Source organism: Chrysemys picta, chromosome 10, assembly GCF_011386835.1.
Source record: "Chrysemys picta bellii isolate R12L10 chromosome 10, ASM1138683v2, whole genome shotgun sequence".
NCBI classification, from domain to species: Eukaryota; Metazoa; Chordata; order Testudines; family Emydidae; genus Chrysemys; species Chrysemys picta.
In genome coordinates this window covers 25,469,932-25,491,856 of record NC_088800.1, presented here as the reverse complement: position 1 = coordinate 25,491,856, position 21,925 = coordinate 25,469,932, and the positions used below count along the sequence as shown (strand labels likewise).

At 41.6% G+C, this 21,925-nt stretch overlaps 1 protein-coding gene across 7 annotated transcripts in view; it reads left to right on the top strand.

Moving 5' to 3' along the window:
* The window catches only part of NEDD4 (NEDD4 E3 ubiquitin protein ligase), a 109,715-nt gene that overhangs the window by 12,212 nt on the left and 75,578 nt on the right, over positions 1-21,925 (top strand). For all 7 annotated transcript variants that reach the window (XM_065559461.1, XM_005294234.4, XM_065559465.1 and 4 more), the window contains exons 2-5: positions 7,239-7,312; positions 10,480-10,558; positions 11,347-11,385; positions 18,369-18,422. In XM_065559461.1, coding sequence (XP_065415533.1) covers positions 7,239-7,312; positions 10,480-10,558; positions 11,347-11,385; positions 18,369-18,422 — 246 coding nt within the window. The remainder of the gene's footprint in view (positions 1-7,238; positions 7,313-10,479; positions 10,559-11,346; positions 11,386-18,368; positions 18,423-21,925) is intronic.

The following is a 21,925-nucleotide window of genomic DNA, read 5'->3' as shown; positions in this document are numbered from 1 at the left end:
CAGGCCTGTCCCTAGCTGCACACAGGACAGGTGTCACTGTTCACCAGAGACCTGATTGTCCCCCCATGCGCGGTGCTGGGCCTGTTGTTGCTGGCATTGTCCCCCTGCATGGGGCTGGCATCGATGCACACCCCCCCCCCACACACACACACACATTCCTCTGCACTGGAGTGTTTTGACAAAAGTGCCAGCTTGATCAGTTGGCAAGAGCAAATGAGACAAATGCCCACTTTTGCCAAAAAAGTCAGGATAGGGTTTAAAAAAGGGATTATCCTGGCCAAAACAGGACGTATGGTCACCGTAGTTGGTAGGGTCTTTGCCTTCTGCTATGAGTTCCATAATACTTGAAGTACATTCATAAATATCACTGGGCCTTTCCTTCTGCTGTATATTCTGCAACCCCTGGTTTAAACTCATAAAAATAATCTGGCTTTCTAAAAAATAGAACTTGAGTTTTGTTAACTGTTGTTTGGCATACAATAAAATCCAAATAAAGACAAACAAGATTAAAAGCTTTTGGCAACAGTCCCTAGTGAAAAAGAAATAAACAGTAAACATCGATGCCCATGTATGTAAGCAGTAGATCAGTGAAGTTCATTGTGGCTGTATGCACACCAATCTGATTTTTTTCACAGGTCTGCATGTGTGTAGCTAAGGTTCTTATCCTGCAGTGTGGAAGAGGTAAGGATATATGCCACAGTGCCATGTGGAATGCTGGGGGGTGTAAGGAGCAGTAGCCAAGGAGTTCTCAATGACTGCAAAGGTTGCTGAGTGTGATCTTTGGGCTATAGGCCAACCATGCTCTGCAACTCTTGTGTATGTTGCCTGAGCAACCCCATTATGTCATGGTGCATTTCCCACTCTCAGTGCAGCAACCACTCTATTCTCAGTCTTTCCTCCTCTTTTTTGTATTCTAAAGGGTCCTCTAAGATCTTTGATCATGGTCCAAGACAATTGTGGCTTGAAGGATCTTGCAGAACATCACCTCCCTAGTCCTCTTCTTTCTCATTCTGATCAGGGTCAGACATTCAGCAGATGTAGGGCTGGGGGAGACCCCTCAAGGCCACAGTGCCAAAGGCTGCTGATAAAAACTAATAGATACACTATTAGATTTGCAGTCAACAAAGGGGGGGGCCTCAAAACTCCCTTTACGTGACTCCCCCAAATACCCTTAATAAGAAATGCTTATTGATCCTGTAGTTTCGGAGCACCTTGCTACAGACTTATCTCAAGCGCAAAATCATGGTGAATGTGGCGTGTTGGGGGGGGAATAAATTCACATGTTGCTATATGGTTTGTCCCCCTCCCTCAGTACAGATACAGGGAAATGATAGTAAATATATTGACACTGTTTTCACAGGCAATGATTTTTGGCTGATATCTCTCACTTGATGGTGACAGAGGTACAAAGCCCAGCTGTCATAAAGTCACCTTGTCCCTAGCCTGTTAACTCCTGTGGTGCTAGCCAAACTCAAGGCAGAGTGGTGTGGTAAAGTGTCCTATCCTGGAGGAAGAAACAGGGCTGCCATCCATAGAAATCATCAGGAGTGGATTGCAGAGTATCTACATGAAAGCTTAATTGAGATCTTTAGAGGATAAGAGGCAGACATTGCTATTCTGATAAACAGAGTACTCCACATAGGCCCCTGTGTAGCACAACAAGCCAAAGAAATGAAAAGTGGAGGCTGATTCTACCTCTGTTTGTTGTATCTGTACCCAAGCACATGATGCTCACCTAATGTGGATTGTGTAACCAGACTGCCATACAACTCTCTTTAGAATGTATTCTCTAACCTTTTATTTTCTCACTTTATCCCAGTAAAACAATGAAAAATCAATCACTTTGTCTTAACTTGCAAATAGGCCAGGTGCCATTTTTATATGAGAACAAAGGCCCTGGGAAGAATGGAGGGGGAAAAGGTTTGTGGGAAAGGAAAACAAATAAACAAAAAACATACTGCAAGGAATAGTTCATGTACACACTTATCCAAGCTCCCTCCCCCTTTGTCAGAGGGCTCATCTGCGCTTCCCTGGCAGGACTGGCTAGACTACTCTGGAGTTTCAAACAGTTCTAGACTCTCAGCATTTTTTGAGTCCACTGCCCTCTACTCCCTGCCATGAACAGCAAGGAGGAGGGTCGCTATCATAGACATCAACTAGGGATGTAAATATTGTTTAAAAAGTTAACCAGCTAAACTATTAAAATTATATTCTGGGGTCAGTCAGCAGATGCGGGCCGCCAAAGGCTGGAGATTAACAAGTTAGGCTGGGTTAACCGATAAGACCAATGCTTACCGGTTAACCGTTTACTATTTTACATCCCTAGTATCAACAGTCAGCTGCAGGGTACCAATGGGGTGACTTTTAAGTCTGGCGTGTGGTTTGTTGGGTAAGCAGCAGGTCTTGTGTTGCTCTTGCTTGCTTTGTGTTATGCCTAGCATAGTTCCTTCACTTTCCATGCTGCACTGCTGCTGATCCCTGTCATGCCCCACTGCCAGCATCAACCTGCTCAATCTACTCATAAAGTTGTTGTTTCTGTGAGTGAGCCATAGCTGTACTTGCACAGCCTCTTCTTTCCACAGGCCAAGGAGATCCTGTACTACTTCCCTTTTCCACGCTGGAATACATCTAATAGCTCTGTGTGTGCGTGTAGCTGGCATGGTCAGTTGAGCAATTGGATGCAAACAACAAAGGTGAACTGCTGGTTCTGCTCACCAAGGTGGACAATAAGGAAAAGGCATTTCAAATGTATGTGGGGAGGGAGAGGGGGGATGAAAGGAGATGGTGGAAGGAGAACAGGTGTCCAGCCTCTGTGACCACAGGGCAGTGGAGATTGTGACTGGAATGATCACTCTTGCAGGGACAGAGGCATCGTGGAATGCGTGCTGGAGGACTGTTCGTCGATACAACTAATACAGTGTCTACTCATACTGTGTTGACCTTACTAGGATGACCATAGCTCTGTGCTGCTCTGAGATGTGGTGCTACTGTGTCACTGTAACGGGCTGCTTACCAGGTGGGAGACCAATTTAAGTGTAGCCACATGTTGATGCAAGTGGATTTGTGTTGACCTAACTTGGTAGTGTTGACCAGGCCTTTGATCCTACCCCATCATGGACTTCTCTTCCACGCCATTCCACTACTAAAGATTTTCAGAAGAGGGTGGTCTTGGATGAAACCATCATGGGCAACTGACTTGTCGTGACTAATGCACGTTAGTTGTAGCCATGACAGTCCCAGGATATTAAAGAGACAAGGTGAGTGAAGTAATATCTTTTATTGAACCTATTTCTGTAGGTGAGAAAGAGAAGCTTTTGAGCCACATAGAGCTCTTCTTCAGGTCTGGGGCCCCAGTTAGTGCAATAAAAGATATCTTGCCCACCTTGTCTCTTGTAGTGACTAATACAGAACTCTACCTGTGGCCAACAAATCTGCTTTTGAAGAATGTGGGTGTTACTGCCTAATCTTCCAGTTTTAACAGTGCGAATATGGTGTTACTATACCATTTCTTTCCTCCTCTTCCCCCCCCCCCCCCCCCAGATTAAACTCTATGTACTGTATATACATTTTGGCTCTTGGGACAGAATCCATGAAGCCCCTTAAGATCTTAATTTCCATGGAAATCAATGGACATTAGGAAACTGAATACAAATTAGGAGCCTAAATTCCTTTGTGGATTTTATGTTTGGCACCCAAGTTTTTATGTAACCAAACTTCATTTTAACCACACAAAGCAGCAAACTGTAATAGGTTTCCAGTTTTCAAAATGCTGTCACAGGTTGTGCCTTTTCAAGAGTTCTTTGGGCTACAAAATCTTGAGACTGCATCTTCACCAAGTGTTAAAGTTAAGACTGGTAATGTGCAGGCCTAGTCGTTCAGGTGAATAAAAATATTTGAACTACTTAAAAATATTTCAGTGCAAGCTTTATTTCCTTTTCTGAGAAGCTCTGTATATGCTGGAATTTGTTGAATTTCGTCTCTCTTAAGCATATCAAACTATTGCATAAACTCAGACTTGTCTTGGGTTATTAAATGCATGACGTGAAATGCCATTCATTCTTTAATTCTTGTATTGAAGCTTTATTGATAAAGAATACATTGTTTATACCAACAGTCTAGTATATTCAGACTGCCGTACTTAGCTTTGTATATTTACTAGGTTAATCTAGTATTAGGTCATGAGCTCTTGACTGATGACACTCTGCCTTTTTTTATTTTATTTTATTTTTATTTTTTTGAGACTCCCTCTTTGAACTATTCAACGAACTGTCAAGTCTAATACCTGGTGGTTCTGTTTTTATGATGATAGAAATGAGTGAAGCATCAAAATCTATTGTAGCTAATATGTTTAACAGACTTGGGGGAGAGGCAAAAAATATTATAATATAGTTAGTTATTGTAGCTTTGCAAAGAGGGTCCCGAGCCTACTGAGGGATTTGTTTTGGTGGCTCCTGAAATGAGAGAGGGCAAAAGGACAGTATAGCCTGGGTCCTGCAAGATTTCCAGTCCCCCACAGGACTTCTGGGGTAGGCTTGAGATCTCACCAAGATTTGGCACCATAAGGTCTTGAGGGATTTCACATGAGATTTGGATCCATGATAAGAGTCGTGCTCAGAGCCACTTGCTGTTTGCTGATTTCCAATAGTTTAATCCACCCTCCCGCCTTCTAGGTCACTGTGGGCTGTGACTGTTGCCTGCTTTGGGGCTGGAAAGGAATTTTTCACTATACCAGCAGATTGGCTAGTGCTGGTTGGGGTTTTTGCCTTTCTTGTAGCAGAACCTCAGGGCTGAGTTTTGGGCTACTGAATGGCTGGAATTCTCCTCCTCCCAGAGGTCATAGTTTGGACTGATGTGAGTCATAACTTTTGGCAGGTACCCAGTGCAGGAACTTTCTGGTTTAGGCTCCAGATCCAAAAAGACCACATGGGGGGCATCTCCTTTCAAGATGGGGGCATCATGTTTAACCCCCTGGGAACAAATGCAAACCAGGGGGTGGGGCACTACCCCAAGGGACTGCCCCACCAATGTGCTTGATGGCAGTGCTGGCTGGGGTTGGGTCTATGTCCCCTCTTGCCTCAACCCCCTGAAAGAGGCAGGGATGCTACTGGGTGAGTGGAGGCACCCAGAGACCCTCCTAGTGTGGGAGGGAGCCCTCAAGAATTGGCAAAGGATCAGTGAGATGGGAGTGATTGGTGGGCTGTCCCTCAGGAGGAACCTTGGATGTAATTTGACTAATAAGTTGTAGCCTGGTTAAAACCCACATCACATGTCTTTGCCCTCTTCCATGCACTGAGTATGCCAAACTACCATTTGACCATTATCTCTTCAAGGCTATTAGCCCAAAATGACGTTCTAAAAATATTTAAGTTGGGGGTGGGGAGAATCTCTTGTTCTCCAATCTGAGGTTGTGGGAAGGAAATTTTTTTTGCACTCCATCATTATGGCAAATCCCAAAGGTCCATGCTACCTTACAGGTCAAGCATCACCCGGATCAATTTCTAGGTAGGTTCTTAAAGTGAATATCCATCCACACTATTTTATGGCCATCATTGGCAATCTTATGCCACCAAAGATTTTGGCGACCACATGATTGCCAGCGATGTAGCAGCATCCCCCGCCTGAGCTTGGCTGCCAGGGACAGGGGCCGAGTGAGCCAGAGTCCCCTCCCTCTGGCATGTTTCCAGCTCACTTGGCCCCTGTCTGCAGAGGCAGGGCGGGGAGGGGCACCACCACCTCTGCAGCCAGGCTCTCTCAGGGAGCTGCTGCACCGCACAGAGCAGCAACCCAGAGTGGTCACTTTAGCTGCATGAGATGCGGCTCCAGCCTGCTCAGGCACGGCTGCCAGGGAGAGCAGCCGAAAATGCCTGGTGGGGATGGTGCAGCAGGAGAAGGACAGAGTACCCTTCACCCCCACGCAGGTAACATGGGGTGGGGAGAGTGGCAGCGGACCCGGGCTGGGTGGGGGGGTGGAGGGGATGTCACTAGGCAGAGGAGACATATGGGGCAATCATGTGTTCTCCCCTTTAGATTATCACACCCCCCCCACCCCACCCCCGTATGGGGAGGCACAAGTAATCTATGGGCCAGCAGGGAGGTCTCAAACTACTGGTCCCTTACAAAGCTATTATCAAAGCAGGGAATTGTTAATCCTTCTCCTTCCAAAATGGCATTGGAAGAGTTCTAGCATTCCTGGTTGTGTTGGTCTCCTAGGTCATCTCAAGAGGTCTAATCTATTAAACTTGATAAGGCATCCTATACTATGGTATACAGAGCCTCACAGCATGCCAACTTTGTTTTGAATATATAGTTCCTAAATTAAGTTGTTATTGCTCTACCCTGAATAATGAGCAATCCTTTCTACCCCAGCTGCAGAAACACCTAGAACTTAATAAAACAAACAAAAACTGTAGTGATACTGAGGTCTAGTCTGCACTAGAAAAAGTTTGCTGGTATAGCTATACTAGCAAACCCTCCTGGTCTAGATTCAACTTAGATCAGTAAGAGTTCTTTTGCCAGTATATTGTTTATACCAGTCCCCTGAACGAAATAAGCTATCCTGGCAAAAGCACTCAGATCTATGTAACTGTCTACATTAAGGCTTTTGCCAGTACATGAATATAATTTAAAAAAATCACACTCCTAACCAATATTACTGGCAAAATTTCCTAGTCTAGATCTGGCTTCACTCTGTTAATCATCTTTAGATTAACTACCTACCACTTGAAGTAAAATGTTCCCAATAAAAGACTGTTTTGCAGAAGTAATAAATGTTGAAGTTTTTATGTACAAATGAAAAAGCTGTTTGCGGCATATAATAATCCTTTATTCTTTCAGTTATCCTCTGTCTCTGGGAATTTCCTTCCTTACTGACTGATTCATCCTGTTGAGCAGACTTTCCATTCTTTTGGTCCTCCAGGAAAGAAATGTGTAATCTGGAGGGCAATTCCCAAACGTATCATGATGATTTTGGGATATTGAGAATTCAAGTTAACTGAGCTCTGTTTTTAGTATGGTGTGAATCAGTGGTGGTAGTATTTAATAAGAGATGCAAGTAAAACTAATCTGCTACTGAAATTCAGGATGATTTCCATCAAAATATAGTACCTGGATTAGACTAGCTTTCAGTCTGAAATGAGTTATGCCAAAGGTTGGTTTTATTTTACCATAGTTTAAAAAAAAAAAAAAAAAACTTTAAATTGAGGTTGAGATGGACTGTAACTTTTTATTTTATATTTCAGGAAAACACACGAATTGTGAGGGTGAAGATCATAGCTGGAATTGGTCTGGCCAAAAAGGATATCTTAGGAGCCAGGTAAGGGTATGTGCTTGGTCTGTAAAGGCAGAGTTGATGGTACATCATTTTCTTCACAAAAATCTAATATTGAATAATACTCTGTTTACTGTCCCATCTAGTACCAATGTACCTTCAAGTCCTGTTAAACTTCCTTGCAAAAAAAAAATAAATAAAAAAAAATTGTTTATTATCCAGTCTCTGGCCCTTTCTACTAAGGCTGTCAAACTGAAGACTCCTTGTTGTCTTGCCCATGAGTCTACTTGGTCAGGTGTTGTAAGCATATTTTTCTGCAGGTAAGGTTGTAGCTAAATCACAGTAGCTCAAAATATTAGCTGTGAATGCTATAATCCCTGTTCTTATCCATGCCTTAGCAGTGGGAAATGGCAGCTACGTTGAATGTGGGTAGGCACTAGACCAGTGGTCTCCAACCTCTTTACACCCAAGATCACTTTTTGAATTTAAGGGCAACCCAGGATCTAACCCGCCCCTTCCCCAAAGCCCCACCCCACTCACTCCATTCTTTCTCACACACACACCCATCACTCGCCCTCACTCACTTTCACTGGGCTGGGGTAGGAGGTTGGGTTGTGGGCTCTGGCTGGGGCCAAGGGGTTCGCAGTGTGGGAGGGGGCCCTGGGCTGAGCCTGGGGGTTGAGGTGCAGGAGGGGGCAAGGGGTGCAAGCTTTGGGAGGGAGTTTGGGTGCAGAAGGGAGCTCTGGGCTGCAGCAGAGTGTTTGGGTGTAGGAGGGGGTGGGAGTGCTGGCTCGGGGGGGTCAGGGCTGGGGTTCAGGGTGCGGGAGGGGGTTGGGTGCAGGGCGGGGTTGGGGTGCTGGCTCTGAGAAGGGGCTAAGGGTTGGGGGGTGCAGCCTCCCGCCAGGCAGCACTTACATCCGGCAGCTCCTAGTCGGCAGTGCAGCATGGCTGTTGCTAAGACAGGCACCCTGCCTACTCCGGCCCCACGCCAATCCTGGAAGGGGCCAGTGCGTCCCCCAGGGGGGAGGTGGCACATGGCTTCGCACGCTGTCCCTCTCTGCAAGCACCACCCCGCAGCTCCCATCCGGCTCAGCTCCCCGTTCCTGGTCAATGTTAGCTGCGGAGACGGTGCTTGCAGCCAGGAGCAGCACACAGAGGGAGATCCTTGCCCCCTCTCTCTCTCCCTCCTCCCCCTCCCCCCCCCGCCCACAGGGCCATGATGGCTGCTTCTGGGAGCAGTGTGGGACTGGGGCAGTCAGGGAGCCTGTCTTAGTGGCAGCCCCAGTGTGGTGCCAGAGATCGCGATCAACTGGGAGATCCTCTAGGATCGACGAGTCGATCGTGATCAACCGGTTGGTGACCATTGAGCTAGAATATGGCACACAGTCCACCAGCTCAATAGATGTGGGTGACTGTAGAAGGGAGACCGGTTTCAGAGTGGTAGCCGTGTTAGTCTGTATCAGCAAAAACAATGAGGAGTCCTTGTGGCACCTTATAGACTAACACATTTATTTGGGCATAAGCTTTCGTGGGCTAAACCCCACTTCATCAGATGCATGGAATGGAAAATACAGTAGGAAAATATATATGTAGCAATACATGAAAAGATGGGAGTTACCTTACCAAGTGGGGGATCGAGACAATTCAATTAAAGTGCGCTATTATCAAAAGGGTGAAAAGTCACTTTTGTAGTGGTAATCAGGGTGGCTCATTTCAAACAGTTAACAAGAAGGTGTGAGTAACAGTAGGTGCAAATTAGCATGGATAAATTAGTTTTTTTTTTTTTTTAGTTCTTGTAGTGACCCATCCACTCCCAGTATTCATTCAGGCCTAATTTGATGGTGTCCAGTTTGTCAAACTGTTTATAGGCCTGTCAGTCTGACATTGATTCCAGGCAAGATAATGGAGTGGCTGATGCAGGATTCTGTTAATAGAGCATTAAAGGAGGGCAGTATAATTAATGCCACTCAATAAGTGTTTATGAAAAATAGATCCTATCAAACTAACTGATATCTCGTTATGACATTTCAGGTTTGGTTGATAAAGGTAATAGTGATGCTGTAATATATTTAGACTTCTGTAAGGCACATTTTGATTTAAAAAAAAAAAGCAGAGCTGTTCAAAATTAACAAGGCACACGTTAAATGGTGGCTAACTGATAGGTCTTAATATGTAATTGTAAACAGAAAATCATGGAAGAGGGGGTGTTAGTGGGGTCCCACAGGGATTGGTTCTTGACCCTATGCTATTTAATGCTTTTATCAATGACCTGGAAGAAAACACAAAATAGCTGTTAAAGTTTGCGGATGACACAAATTGGAGTGGTGTAAATAATGAGGAGGAGAGGTCACTGATACAGAACAATCTGGATTGGTTGGTAAGCTTGGTACAAGCAAGCAAAATGCATTTTAATATGGCTAAATGTAAATGCATACATTTAGAAACAAAGAATATAGGCCATATTTACAAGATGGGGAACTATCCTGGGAAAGCACTCCAAAAAAGATTTGGGAGTCATGGTGGATAATCAGCTGAACACGAGCTCTGTGGGATACTGGTCAAAAGGGCTAATGGGATCCTTAGATGCATAAATAGGTATCTCGAGTATGAGGGGAGAGATTATTTTATCTCTGTATTTGGCACTGGTGTGACAGCTACTGTAACACCGTGTTCCCAGTTTTAGTGGTCAACAATTCAGGAATGTTGATAAACTGGGGAGGGTTTTCAAAAGAACCACAAGAGTTAAAGGATTAGAAAACATACCTTACAGAGCTCTGTCTGTTCAGTTTAACAAAGAAAAGACTAAGGGGTGACTTCATAACTGTCTATAATTACCTATATGGGGAACAAATATTTCATAATTTAGAAGATAAGGGTATGGCTGGAGGTTGAAGCTAGGTAAATTTTGACTGGAAATAAGCTGTACATTTTTAACAGCGGAGGTAATTAATCATTGGAGCAATTTAGGATCATGATGGATTCTCTTACTGTAAATTGTTAAATCAGGATCTCGTTCAAAAGGAATGACTTTGATTAAGTTCTTTGGACTGTATTCTACAGGTGGTCAGACCAATGATCACAGTAGTCCCTTCTAGCCTTTAAATGAACAGGAGTTGTGAAGATTCTTACATTTCAACATTTTAAAAACTAATTAAGAATAATACTGACAACTGTTGGAGATTTTTTTTTTAACTTCAGCTCTTTTTTTCCAGTGATCCTTATGTGAAAGTGACAGTGTATGAGCCAGTGAATGGAATCTTTACCAGTGTTCAAACAAAAACTATTAAAAAGGTTAGACTTACCTCTTCTCCACCCCCCCTTATTTTATCAAGAATCCAGGCAGAAAGCTAAGATTGGAATAAGTAGGACTGCATTTCCTCGCTACCTCTTTGGGGGTAAGAGTTGGGGAAATCTAAGGAAGGGAACATTCTATACTTTACTCTCTTAGTTCTGCAGCTCAGCTGTGGCATTGCTGTGGAATTCTCATTTCAATATGTTTCTTAATGGAAGGGAATGGAAAAGGGGTGTGTAGTCTCAAAAGTAGGCCATTCATGGGGAGGCCTGGTGCCATCATGGGGCCTTCACCTTTTCTCTCCCTTCCTCCATCTCTAGCATAGCTCACTGAAGAGCCATGCTGCTATTGATCCCTCTATGACACATAGAGGGGCAAGTAGAAGTTTTTTTTTTTTGTTTGTTTTTTTTTTTTTTTTAGCTCACTAACCTCAAAGCCACTAACATAGAAAATCAGTTGGATTTAGAGGGGAGCATGCAGCAGTCACTGTTCCCCAACTTAACATGCACTCCCTAACTGTCACAGTGACATTCTTTCTGCGCCTTTTCCATGTGCACCGGCCGGAATCTAGCAATATTTGTTTGAGTTGGCTCCCTTCTGCACTACACTGAAGGAGAGCGTGAGGCCTGGTTTTTGGCCTATGACTTCTTGTATCTTAACTAGCAAAGTTTAAAAACTTATTTATGCTTAAGAGAGTGTCACATCAACTGAAATAGATGCAGATCTTCAAGCAAGGCAATAGTACAGAACACTGTGTATAATCAAAATGTTGTCTCTTTATCTGTAGACCTTGAATCCAAAGTGGAATGAAGAGTTCTTGTTTAGAGTAAGTGCCTTTATTAGTTTGATTATATATTTTTTACATTCTTCAATGTAATATGCAAGATATGTGCTACTAATATGCACGTAATACTACTAAAACAAATACTTTCACAACTTGCTGTGTTGTACTGCAAAATACCATCTTGTAGCGAATTTTCTTTGTGGTTGGGTAGAAATTTACAGAATGAGAAAAATAGCTCATATTATCTACAGAACCAGTTAGTCTGTTTCTGATGCATTTATTTGAGGTGGGCTATTAAGCACTGATTTTCAGTTGAAGAAATTTTAATATTCTGAAACACTGAATAGACTGCTCTTCCTAATTGTGTAGTTCTGCAGCTGCATTACTTTTGGTGGGGAATAGATCTAACATTTAACTTTTTCTTAAAGGGCTTATTAATCCTTTTTACATGCACCAAACCAGCCTCTAGAGGGCATGCAACAACTTAAGCAGAAAATTTTAACTTTCCTCCTAACTTGGACTCCAATTCAGGATTTAAAAAGATAAATCTATTCCAAAGTAAATTAGATAATTCAAAGCAAAATATTGACAAGAATTGCTTAGTCATATTCATTTTTTTTATATTGAACTGGTAGCAGTGGTAACACCTGAAAAACATGGATAGATAAGCTTGATAACTGAGCCATCAGCTTTAAACAAAGTATGTAACTATTGAATTTGTGATCACTTGTATAGAGTTATATTGATAAAGTTTCTAGAGGAAAAATGCAGAAAGATGCGCTTCCTGAGTATTGGGTGAGTATTGGGAGTGGGGAGGAAGCAGAGAAACAGAAGTCATTGGGTCCTGTAGACCATAAGAAAAGGGTACTGAATCCTTTTTTTGCGCCATGCCATGCCTTTCCCCATCCTCTCTTCCAGATACCATTTCATGAGGCCATATGTAAGAAGGAAATTAAGAGACCCAAGGCAGATATTGCAGAGTAAATAGCTAAAAATAAATACAAATAAGAGATTCTGTAAGTATTTCAGAAGGAAGCTTTTGAGGGAGCTGGTGGACCCACTGGACCACCAAAAGGTAAAAACCTGGGAAGATAAGGATATTGCTGAGGAAACTGTTTTGAGGTGAGGTCTTCACTAGAGCAGGAGAGTTGTTGAGGTACTATTCGAGATTTGATGTGTCAAAAGAAGAGGTGCTGGAACAAATTGATGACATAATAAGCATCATGCCATCTGGACCTTGTGACCGATCTCAGAGACTTCTGAAATAATTTAAGAATTAAATGGATTAGCTGTTTTGAAAAAATATGCAGCCTTGTTAGAACAGACTACTGTACTAGAGGATGGGAGGGTTACAACTGTAACACCTGTATCTTTGAAATAAAGTGCTTGGAATGATCTTGAGAGTTGAGACAAGTAAGCCTGCTCATGTACATGGTATATTAGTTGAAATAACTAAAATATAGAATGCATACAAGATCATTATTTTCTAGGACTAACCAGCACAGCTTCTACAAAGGAAAAATTGGACATCACTAACCTTTTTTTAGAATGGTTTAAAATGTCAAACTAGTGGATAAAGGACGTTTATTTGGACTTGCAAAAGGCCTCTTGATGACCCTTGCAAGAGATTACTAAAGAGACTAAGTAGTCGTGGAGTGAGAAGTATATTAATAGTCAAGGGTCAGTAAATGGTTAAGACAGGAAACCATTGGAATAAATTATCAGTTTTCATCATGGCAAAATGTTAAAGTGGTGTGACAAGGCTCCATTTCAAGACTGGGTTTTCTATTTTGGAAAAGGGGAGAGCAGTTGGGAGATAACTTGAGATAACACATCTGCTTGGGGTTAGTCAAGACTAAAGAAGAGTGGAGTTTTCAGAGATGTAAACAGGCGAGGTGAATTTCATGCTAAATGAAATTGTGTGCCTTCATGCACAGTAATGCACATTGGAAGAAGTAATTTAAATTACTTGTATATGTTACTTGATACTAAATTCAATTTGCCTAAGGAAAAAAGATCTGAGCATCACTGTGACTAGAACAATGAACACCTTTGTTCAATATGCAGCAGCAGTCAAAAAAGCAAATAGATGCATAAAGATCAGGGTGGAGAACAAAATGGAAATTTATAATGACCTTATAAATCAATGTATGCCCTCACTTAGAATACTGTGAATTCTGACTGCTGCATCTCAAAAACATAGCAGAATTAGATGGAATTGAGAGGAATTAAAGAAATGAAAAACTCAGAGCTGAGATAATTAAGTTTGGACCCAAAAGCAGACACAATAATGAATGGGTAGAACAAAGGTAGACTAGGAACTTCTGATCACCTTTTGCTATAACACAAGAACAAGGGTACATTGATTAAGTTGAAAGGTGGGAGATTCAAAACTAACTTTACAATTTTTCTCACAATCTAAAATTAAACTGTAGAACTAATTGCCATAGAATATCAGAGGTCAAGAGCTTTGCAGGAGTTCCAAAAAAGAATTGTAGTTTTAAATGTATAGCAAATATACAAGTTTATAGTATTAGAGATTTGACAGGGATTTACCCTTAAGCATCAGGATTTAGAAGCCAAATTTTAACTATTGGATGGTGGGGAATGGTTACAAGAAAACTTAACCTGCCCCCAAGTTATCTGGTAAGTACAGGGTTTCTTGCATCTTTCTCTGAAATACATGGTACTAGCCCCTGCTGGGGACAGGGCAGTAGATTAAATGGACTGCACTACTGATCCAGTATGGCAGTTTCATTATTACTTCTGCGCTGTTTCACCTGGATAATCAAAAGTACCTCTGCTTCAGTGTGGGGGAATGACCTAGCTAGTTTGGGCACTCTGCAGCACCACGAGAGCTCCCAGAAAAGTCTAGCAGTAGTAATGGCCATCCTACCTTGATGACTGCCTGATAAGAGCCAATTCATAAAGGAGTGCATCTGCTTTATCCCCTGGTTAAAAAGTGAGACATGATGGAACCAGGGTTTGATCATAGCCCGAGCCTTGCCTCATCAATTCCAATACACTGATTTACTGGATGTAGTAGTGGATTTTCAAGCCCTTGTGCCCAACCTACTAGATTTCTTTGTCTCAGAAGCAAGCTCAGGTTCTACCACTCAATTTGAGGTCCAGTCTGACCGCCTGGATGCTTGCTGGATGAATGTGTTCTTTATTGTTCTGCAAGAGAGTTCTTTGAATTTCTTCAGAGCAAGGATCTTCTGCAAGAAACTCATTCTGAAGTGGGGAAAGATGAAGAATTTCAGCTTCACCAGTCTTCCATTCCATTTGTCCTGGACTATTGGATCTCCCCCTTATCTCTGAAAGTTTATTTTTTCTGTCATACATTGGTACATGACACTTGTATTCTTTCCTCCTACTTAAACGGCTTGGTTTATGTTTTACCTCCTGTTCAAGAGCAGTCTCCATCCTGGGACATGCTCCTTTTTAAACTGACATTACAAGGAAATTCTGGTAATAGCTCCATATATTGAAAAAGAGGGCATTCCTCGTCAGGGCCGGTGCAAGGAAGTTTCGCGCCCTAAGCGAAACTTCCACCTTGCGCCCCCAGCCCTGCGGCAGCTCTGTGCCCCCCGCCCCCACAGCAGCTCTCCCCCCTCCCCCAGGGGAGCCGTGCAGCAGCTCCCCACTCCAGCTCACCTCTGCTCTGCCTCCTCCCCAAGCATGCTGCCCCCACTCTAATTCTCCCCTCCCAGGCTTGCGGCGCCAAACAGCTGATTGGTGCCGCAAGCCTGGGAGGCAGGAGAAGTGGAGCGGCCGCTGTGCTGGGAGAGGAAGTCTGAGCCGCACGTGTCAGTGTGCTGCCAGCAGCCCAGCCCAGGAACGCTGTTGTTTTTTTTTTTTTTTTTTTTTTTAAATTTGGAGCACCACTTTTTGGCGCCGGCCCTGTTCCTGGTGGTAAACTCACCTAGTTAATTCACAAGATAGAGGAACTAATGGATGACCCACAGTGACACACTCTATGCTGTATCCTTATAGGGTAAGGATGATCCTTGACCCTATGTAAACTTCTCCCAAAAGTGGCTTCTAATTTTAATTAAATCAATCCTCTAACCTACGGTATTTTACCACAAGCCATATTCGCTACCTAGGGAGGCTGGGTTATTTACTTCATGGGACTAAACCATTTTGAAAATCAGTGACCTTCATATGCTAGACTAAGGGTTGCTCATTTCTGCTCAGACTGTCAAAGTGGATCTGACTCTCCATCACTGCTGTCATTTAGCAAGGATCCAGATACAGTAATTTCTCACTTAAAGTCTTCCTGGTTAACGTCGTTTCGTTGCTGATCAGTTAGGGAACATGGTCATTTAAAGTTGTGCAATGCTCCCTTCTAACGTTGTTTAGCAGCCACCTGCTTTGTCTACTGCTTGCAGGAAGAGCTGCCTGTTGCAGCTAGCTGGTGGGGGCTTGGAACCAGGGTGGACCAGCAGCCCCCCTATCAGCTCCCTGCTCCCCTAAGTTCCCTGTGCTGCAGCCATCCAGCAGGATAGCAATTGCAGCTGTCCCTCCCCCCACTGCCATGTGCTGCTCCTGCCCTCTGCCTTGGAGCTGCTCCCCGAGACTCCTGCTTGCTGTGTGGGAGGGAGGGAAGGAAGGGGGGGGCTAATGTCAGTGTCTCCCTTCCCCCTGCTCCTGCACCCCGCTTATCCCATCTTCCATAGAGCGGGGGGAAGACACCAGGGCTCAGGATGAGGGAGCTTGCAGCAGCTGGTCTTGGGAAGCTGATCTAAATAAGAAGGCAGTGTACTTAAAGGGGAAATGCGCATATCTCTCTCACACATACCCCCTCCCTCCATTCCTGCTGCCTTTTAGAGTGAGAGAGTTAACCCTTGAGGGCTCAACCAATTGCTAGTTCATCATTTAGCAGTAAGTGAAATATCCCACCTTCTGACTCCTCCACCTCAACCAAGCTTCACAATCATCATCACTGTGTACCAGAATTAAATTGTTTGTTTAAAACTTATACTGTGTGTGTGTGCTATATATAGTCCGGGGTCAGCAACCTTTCAGAAATGGTGCGCCGAGTCTTCATTTATTCACTCTAATTTAAGGTTTCGTGTGCCAGTAATACATTTTAACGTTTTTAGAAGGTCTCTTTCTAGAAGTCTATAATATATAACTAAACTATTGTTGTATGTAAAGTAAATAAGGTTTTTAAAATGTTTAAGAAGTTTCATTTAAAATTAAATTAAAATGCAGATCCCTCCGGACCGGTGGCCAGGACCCTGGGCAGTGTGAGTGACACTGAAAATCAGCTCGCGTGCCACCTTCGGCATGCATGCCACAGATGGCCTACTCCTGATATAGTCTTTTGTCAGGTGAAAAAAAATTTCCCTGGAACCTAACTCCCACATTTACATTAATTCTTATGGGGAAATTGGATTCGCTTAACATTGTTTCGCTTAAAGTTGCGTTTTTCAGGAACATAACTACAACGTTAAGTGAGGAGTTACTGTACCAAAAAGGAGATGAGCATGTTGTACCACCTCTGAGGCATCTTCTACTACATGTCTTAAATATCTCCATAGAGAGAATGCTGCTACCTGGATTTATGGCAATACCTTCATGCAGTATTATTTGCAGGATTTAGCTGCTATGTGATACAGCAGGTTAAGGAGAGCACTCTTGTAATCTTTTTTTCAATTGTTTTTATAATGAAAAATACAAAAGGGTTAATGACTGTAGATGTTCCAAAAATTGTGCACGCTGCAGGATTTCCAATAGAATTCTGCAATTTTACAACTTGTTAAAACTGCAAGACCAGACAATACTACATGCACATAACACGATAGGATGGGAGTCACAGTAATAAAGTAAAGACTTAAATGAATAAGGAGAAGTAAAGAGAGGACAGGGAGAGAATGGATTAGATAGCATTCTTTGAGTATCTCAAGATTTTTTTTTTTATCCACTGTGTGTAGAAACAGGATTCAAATATCTTCAAATTCATATAATTGCTCTCTACAGCGATTGGCTATTCTTTCTTTGGATGATTACTCATACAGTTCCAAATACCACTGTTCTGGGCACAAAGCTACTCTTCCACTTCGGTAAAATCACATGCTTGATTACCTTGTACAAGGGTGTTGATACAGATACCAGAGTGAGAGTACTCCTGGGTGGCAGGCTACTTTTTTCTGTTTAAAAACTTAGTTGTGACACTTTGATCAAATATGTTAGATTTCTTTGAGCACCTTGGTTCCTGCAGCATTTGTTTTGCTGTGGATGAAAGCAGGCAACCTTATGTGGAATAAAGTGAAGTGTAAAATAAGCTTCATTCCTCTAAGAATTCATTTGCCTTTCTGAGTTGTATCACATCTCCACTCAAGCACTTTTCTGTTTTGACTTAGAACATTGTAGTTTTTAGCAACAACTTGTCAAATGATTTCTTCAGAACAATGACTGTTCAGTCTCAAATATTATGTACTGAACTTAATTGTGTAGAACTGTCAATCATTTTCTTTAAACACAATAAAGAGAGGCATCAAGAACCAATGCCTGACTGAAGCCAGACAAAATGAAATTAGAAATTAGGCACAATTTTTAACCGTGATGAATAAACTGGAAAATTGGAACAAACTGCTAGGGGCAGTGTTTGATTCTCTATTCCTTGTCATCAAATCAAGACTGGATGTCTTTCTGGAGGATATTCTTTAGTGAAACACAAATTATTGGGCTCAATACAAGAATAACAGTGAAATATTTTGGCCTGTAATATACAGGAGGTCAGATTGTTATTTAAGGCTCTCTTCTGGTTTTAAATTCTGTGAATCTATAAAATGCACAAGGTTTGTGTTAGCATTGATACTAATCTTACTAAAAGTTCAAATTAATTTAGAAATAATTAAACATTTTATAAGGAATTGTCCTTTTAGTGCCAGGTTTGGGTGACCCGTCTACCGCTTCCTGTTTAAGCTTAGAATATTTGCTTAGCAAAAACAAATACTGCAGCTTTCCAAATACCTTGACTAACTAATAACTGTTAATCTCTTCCTCTTTCCTAGGTTAATCCTCAGCAGCACAGGCTTCTTTTTGAAGTATTTGATGAAAACCGTTTGGTAGGTCATTGTATATTAGAATATTTCTGTTTTTGAAGACAAGCATGAAATCAAGTTTAAATGGACATGTATTAAAAAAGCGTCTCCATAAGAAATTAATTTTGATAAACATGTCAAATTTAAGGCTAAATCTGACAGCTCATCTTTTCTTATTTGAAGTCACTACTTTCTGTAATTCTTCTGTATTACAAATTTTGGAACCCAGTGTCTTAGATATAGTATCTTGTTCAAAATGTTTTCATGGATTAGTCTTTCACCTGATTTAATTATATTTATCGTTTGAGGGGTTGTAAATGTTATAGAAATTTAATTTTGGTTATGGTAACTCTCTTAAATGATCTAATACTTGTTTTACCACTACCAAAATTCCCGTAGTAAAGATAAAGGTTTCTCTGAGACCAGTGTGGATTGATTTAAATCAGTGATTAAAACCGCAATTTTTATCATAATTTAAATCAGCAAGAAGGAAACATTGATTTTTAAACTTATTTTGCAATTGTACCTTACCTAGAAGGTTCATTCCCATTCTTTGGTATGATGATTAAATATGTTGATGAAACCAAATATAGCCTTCTAACTAAAGTTGGTGCTAGCTAGGAGGATACACTAGGTCTATACACATTTATTTATGAAATAAACATTAACATACACTTATTCTAATTCTTAATTTTAAAGTTTTTGTTGAAAAGGTATATGATATTTCTTTACTACATGCCTTTTTATTCTAGATTTGTGTCAACCTATGATTGGATGAAAACTGGAATTCAGTTAAAAATGTATAGAAAAAGTATTTAAAAATTGGTCTTTTTTTTTTTTTTTAACAACGCTACAGTAATTATACTGGATACAGAAGAGAAGAAAAATTATTCAAAATACATCTTACATTTTAAAAATGGACTTATTAAACTATGTATTAACTGTAGTTAATGAATTGACTTTTTCTGGTCACTATGGGCCAGATTTTCTAAGGTACTTATGCGCCGAAAGATGCACATAGGCTAGCCTTTTTAAGTGCCTATCTGCATCTTGAGGTGCCTAAATATTTTTGAAAATCTGGCCCCATGTCCTTCAAGTTCTTAGAAGTAGTAGAGCTTATCCTCTCCCACCTGGTTTTAAGTCATAGATTGGCAGAAGAAAACAAGCTTTCCTGCTTTTTCAACACTCAATCAGTTTCTTAACTTTGAATGAACTAGTACAAATGAAGGGAAATACTCTCTCTGCACCTACTATATAAATTGAAACCAAAAATAATGGCAAAATCTTTTCTGCACAACCAAAACTGAAAGTTTGAATTGATATCAAAAGATAAAGGGTGCTTCTTTTTAAAATATATACAAAATGGGGGCAACCCTCTAACTCAGCTGATTGATACAGCATATTTTTAAAATTATATTAATTTAAGCAAATTTTAAGGCTTAAATTTGAGGTTGTAAAACAAGTTATAACTTGAAACAAATTTATTTTTAGAACTCTAAATTTGATGTTTGCTAATTTTAGTTAAATATTTCTGTAATGTTCTATAAAAAATAGTTTATCTACCCTCTTGGAGACTGGCCATCAAGAGCATCAACTGTTTCAGCAGATTGGCAAATGAATCCCATAAAATGACACTTCAGGCCTTGTGCTTCAGCTTTCATTCAAACTAGAGTAGGAGTGCTCAAAAGGCACTAGGATTTGACTGTTAACTAGTGGTACAATTTCTAAAAGCACCTATATCCCATTTTCAAAAGTTACTTAGGAGTCTAAATCACTTAAGCGCTTGTGAAAACTTTACACTAATGAGAGTATTTAAAGGGGGGGGAACAGTATGAAAGTAAAAATCATGATATAAAGATGGGCAGAGTGAGCTTTTGACTTTAATGAGGTGGAGAAAACAATCATAAGCCTGGAAGTGACCTCGAGAGGTCATCTAGTCCAGACCATCCCTGGCAGGTGTTTGTCTAACCTGCTCTTAAAAATCTCCAATGACCAAGATTACACAGCCTCCCTAGGCAATTTATTCCAGTGCTTAGCCACCCTGACAATTAGGAAGTTTTTCCTAATGTCCAACCTAAACCGTCCTTGCTGCAATTTAAGCCCATTGCTGGTTGTCCTATCTTCAGAGGTTAACGAGAACAATTTATCTCCCTCATCCTTGTGACAACCTTTTATGTACTTGAAAACTGTTATGTCCCTTCTCTTCTCTTCTCCCAGACTAAACAAACACCATTTTTAGAATCTGCCCTCATAGGTCATGTTTTCTAGACTTTTAGTCATTTTTGTTGCTCTCTTCTGGACTTTCTCCCATTTGTCCACGTCTTTCCTGAAATGTGGTGCCCAGAATTGGACACAATATTCCAGTTGAGGTCTAATCAGTGTGGAGTAGAGTGGAAGAATTACTTCTTGTGTCTTGTTTACAACACTCCTGCTAATACATCCCAGAATGTTTGCTTTTTTCGCAACGGTGTTACACTGTTAACTTTATGTATCGCTTGTGATCTGGTATGACCCCCAGATCCCTTTTTGCAGTACTCCTTTGTAGGTTGTCATTTCCCATTTTGTGTATGTGCAGCTGATTGTTCCTTCCTAAGTGGAGTACTTTGCATTTGTCCTTTTGAATTTCATCCTATTTACTTCAGACCATTTCTCCAATTTGTCCAGATCATTTTGAATTTTAATGATATCCTCCAAAGCACTTGCACTCCCTACCAGATTGGGATTGTCTGCAAATTTGATAAGTGTACTCTCTATGACATTATCTAAATCAGAACCAGAACTTATCCCAGCGGGACCCCACTTGATATGCCCTTCCAGCGTGACTAAGAACCACTGATAACTACTTTCTGGGAATGGTTTTCCAACCAGTTATGCACCCACCTTACGGTAGCTCCATCTAGGTTGTATTTCCCTAGTTTATGAGAAGGTCATGCAAGACCGTATCAAAAGCCTTACTAAAGTCAAGATACATCACATCTACCACTTTTCCTCCCTGCCCCAATCCACAAGGCTTGTTACCCTGTCAAAGAAATCTGTCAGGTTTGTTTGACACAATTTGTTCTTGACAAATCCATGCTTAAAACTAAACACAATATTTTATTAATCTACAGTGTAGTTCAAATAACAATGTTGCCTTTTCTGGATCGCAGTGCCTTCTCTCATACTTGATAAAAATGAGACTATTGCTGAACACGTACATATTCTCTCAACCGCTACTGGGGTAATGCCGACAGACCCTGGCTGTCGTCGGATGGGATCAAACTTCGGGCCTTTGAAGCTTAGTGCATGAGCCCCATTGCATGAGCTAAAAGCCACGTAGCTATTAGCTAAGGCTGTAGCAAACTCCTCAATCTCTAGATGAGGGATTCTCAAACTTGGGCTCATGACGCCTCAGGGGATCACAAGGTAGTTACATGGCGGTCGCAAGCTGTCAGCTCCCTGGGGCTGAGAGCCCCAAGTCCCCACTGGATTACATTATCTCCCCCATTTTTAACTTATAAGGGGGGGGTCATACTCATAGGCTTGCT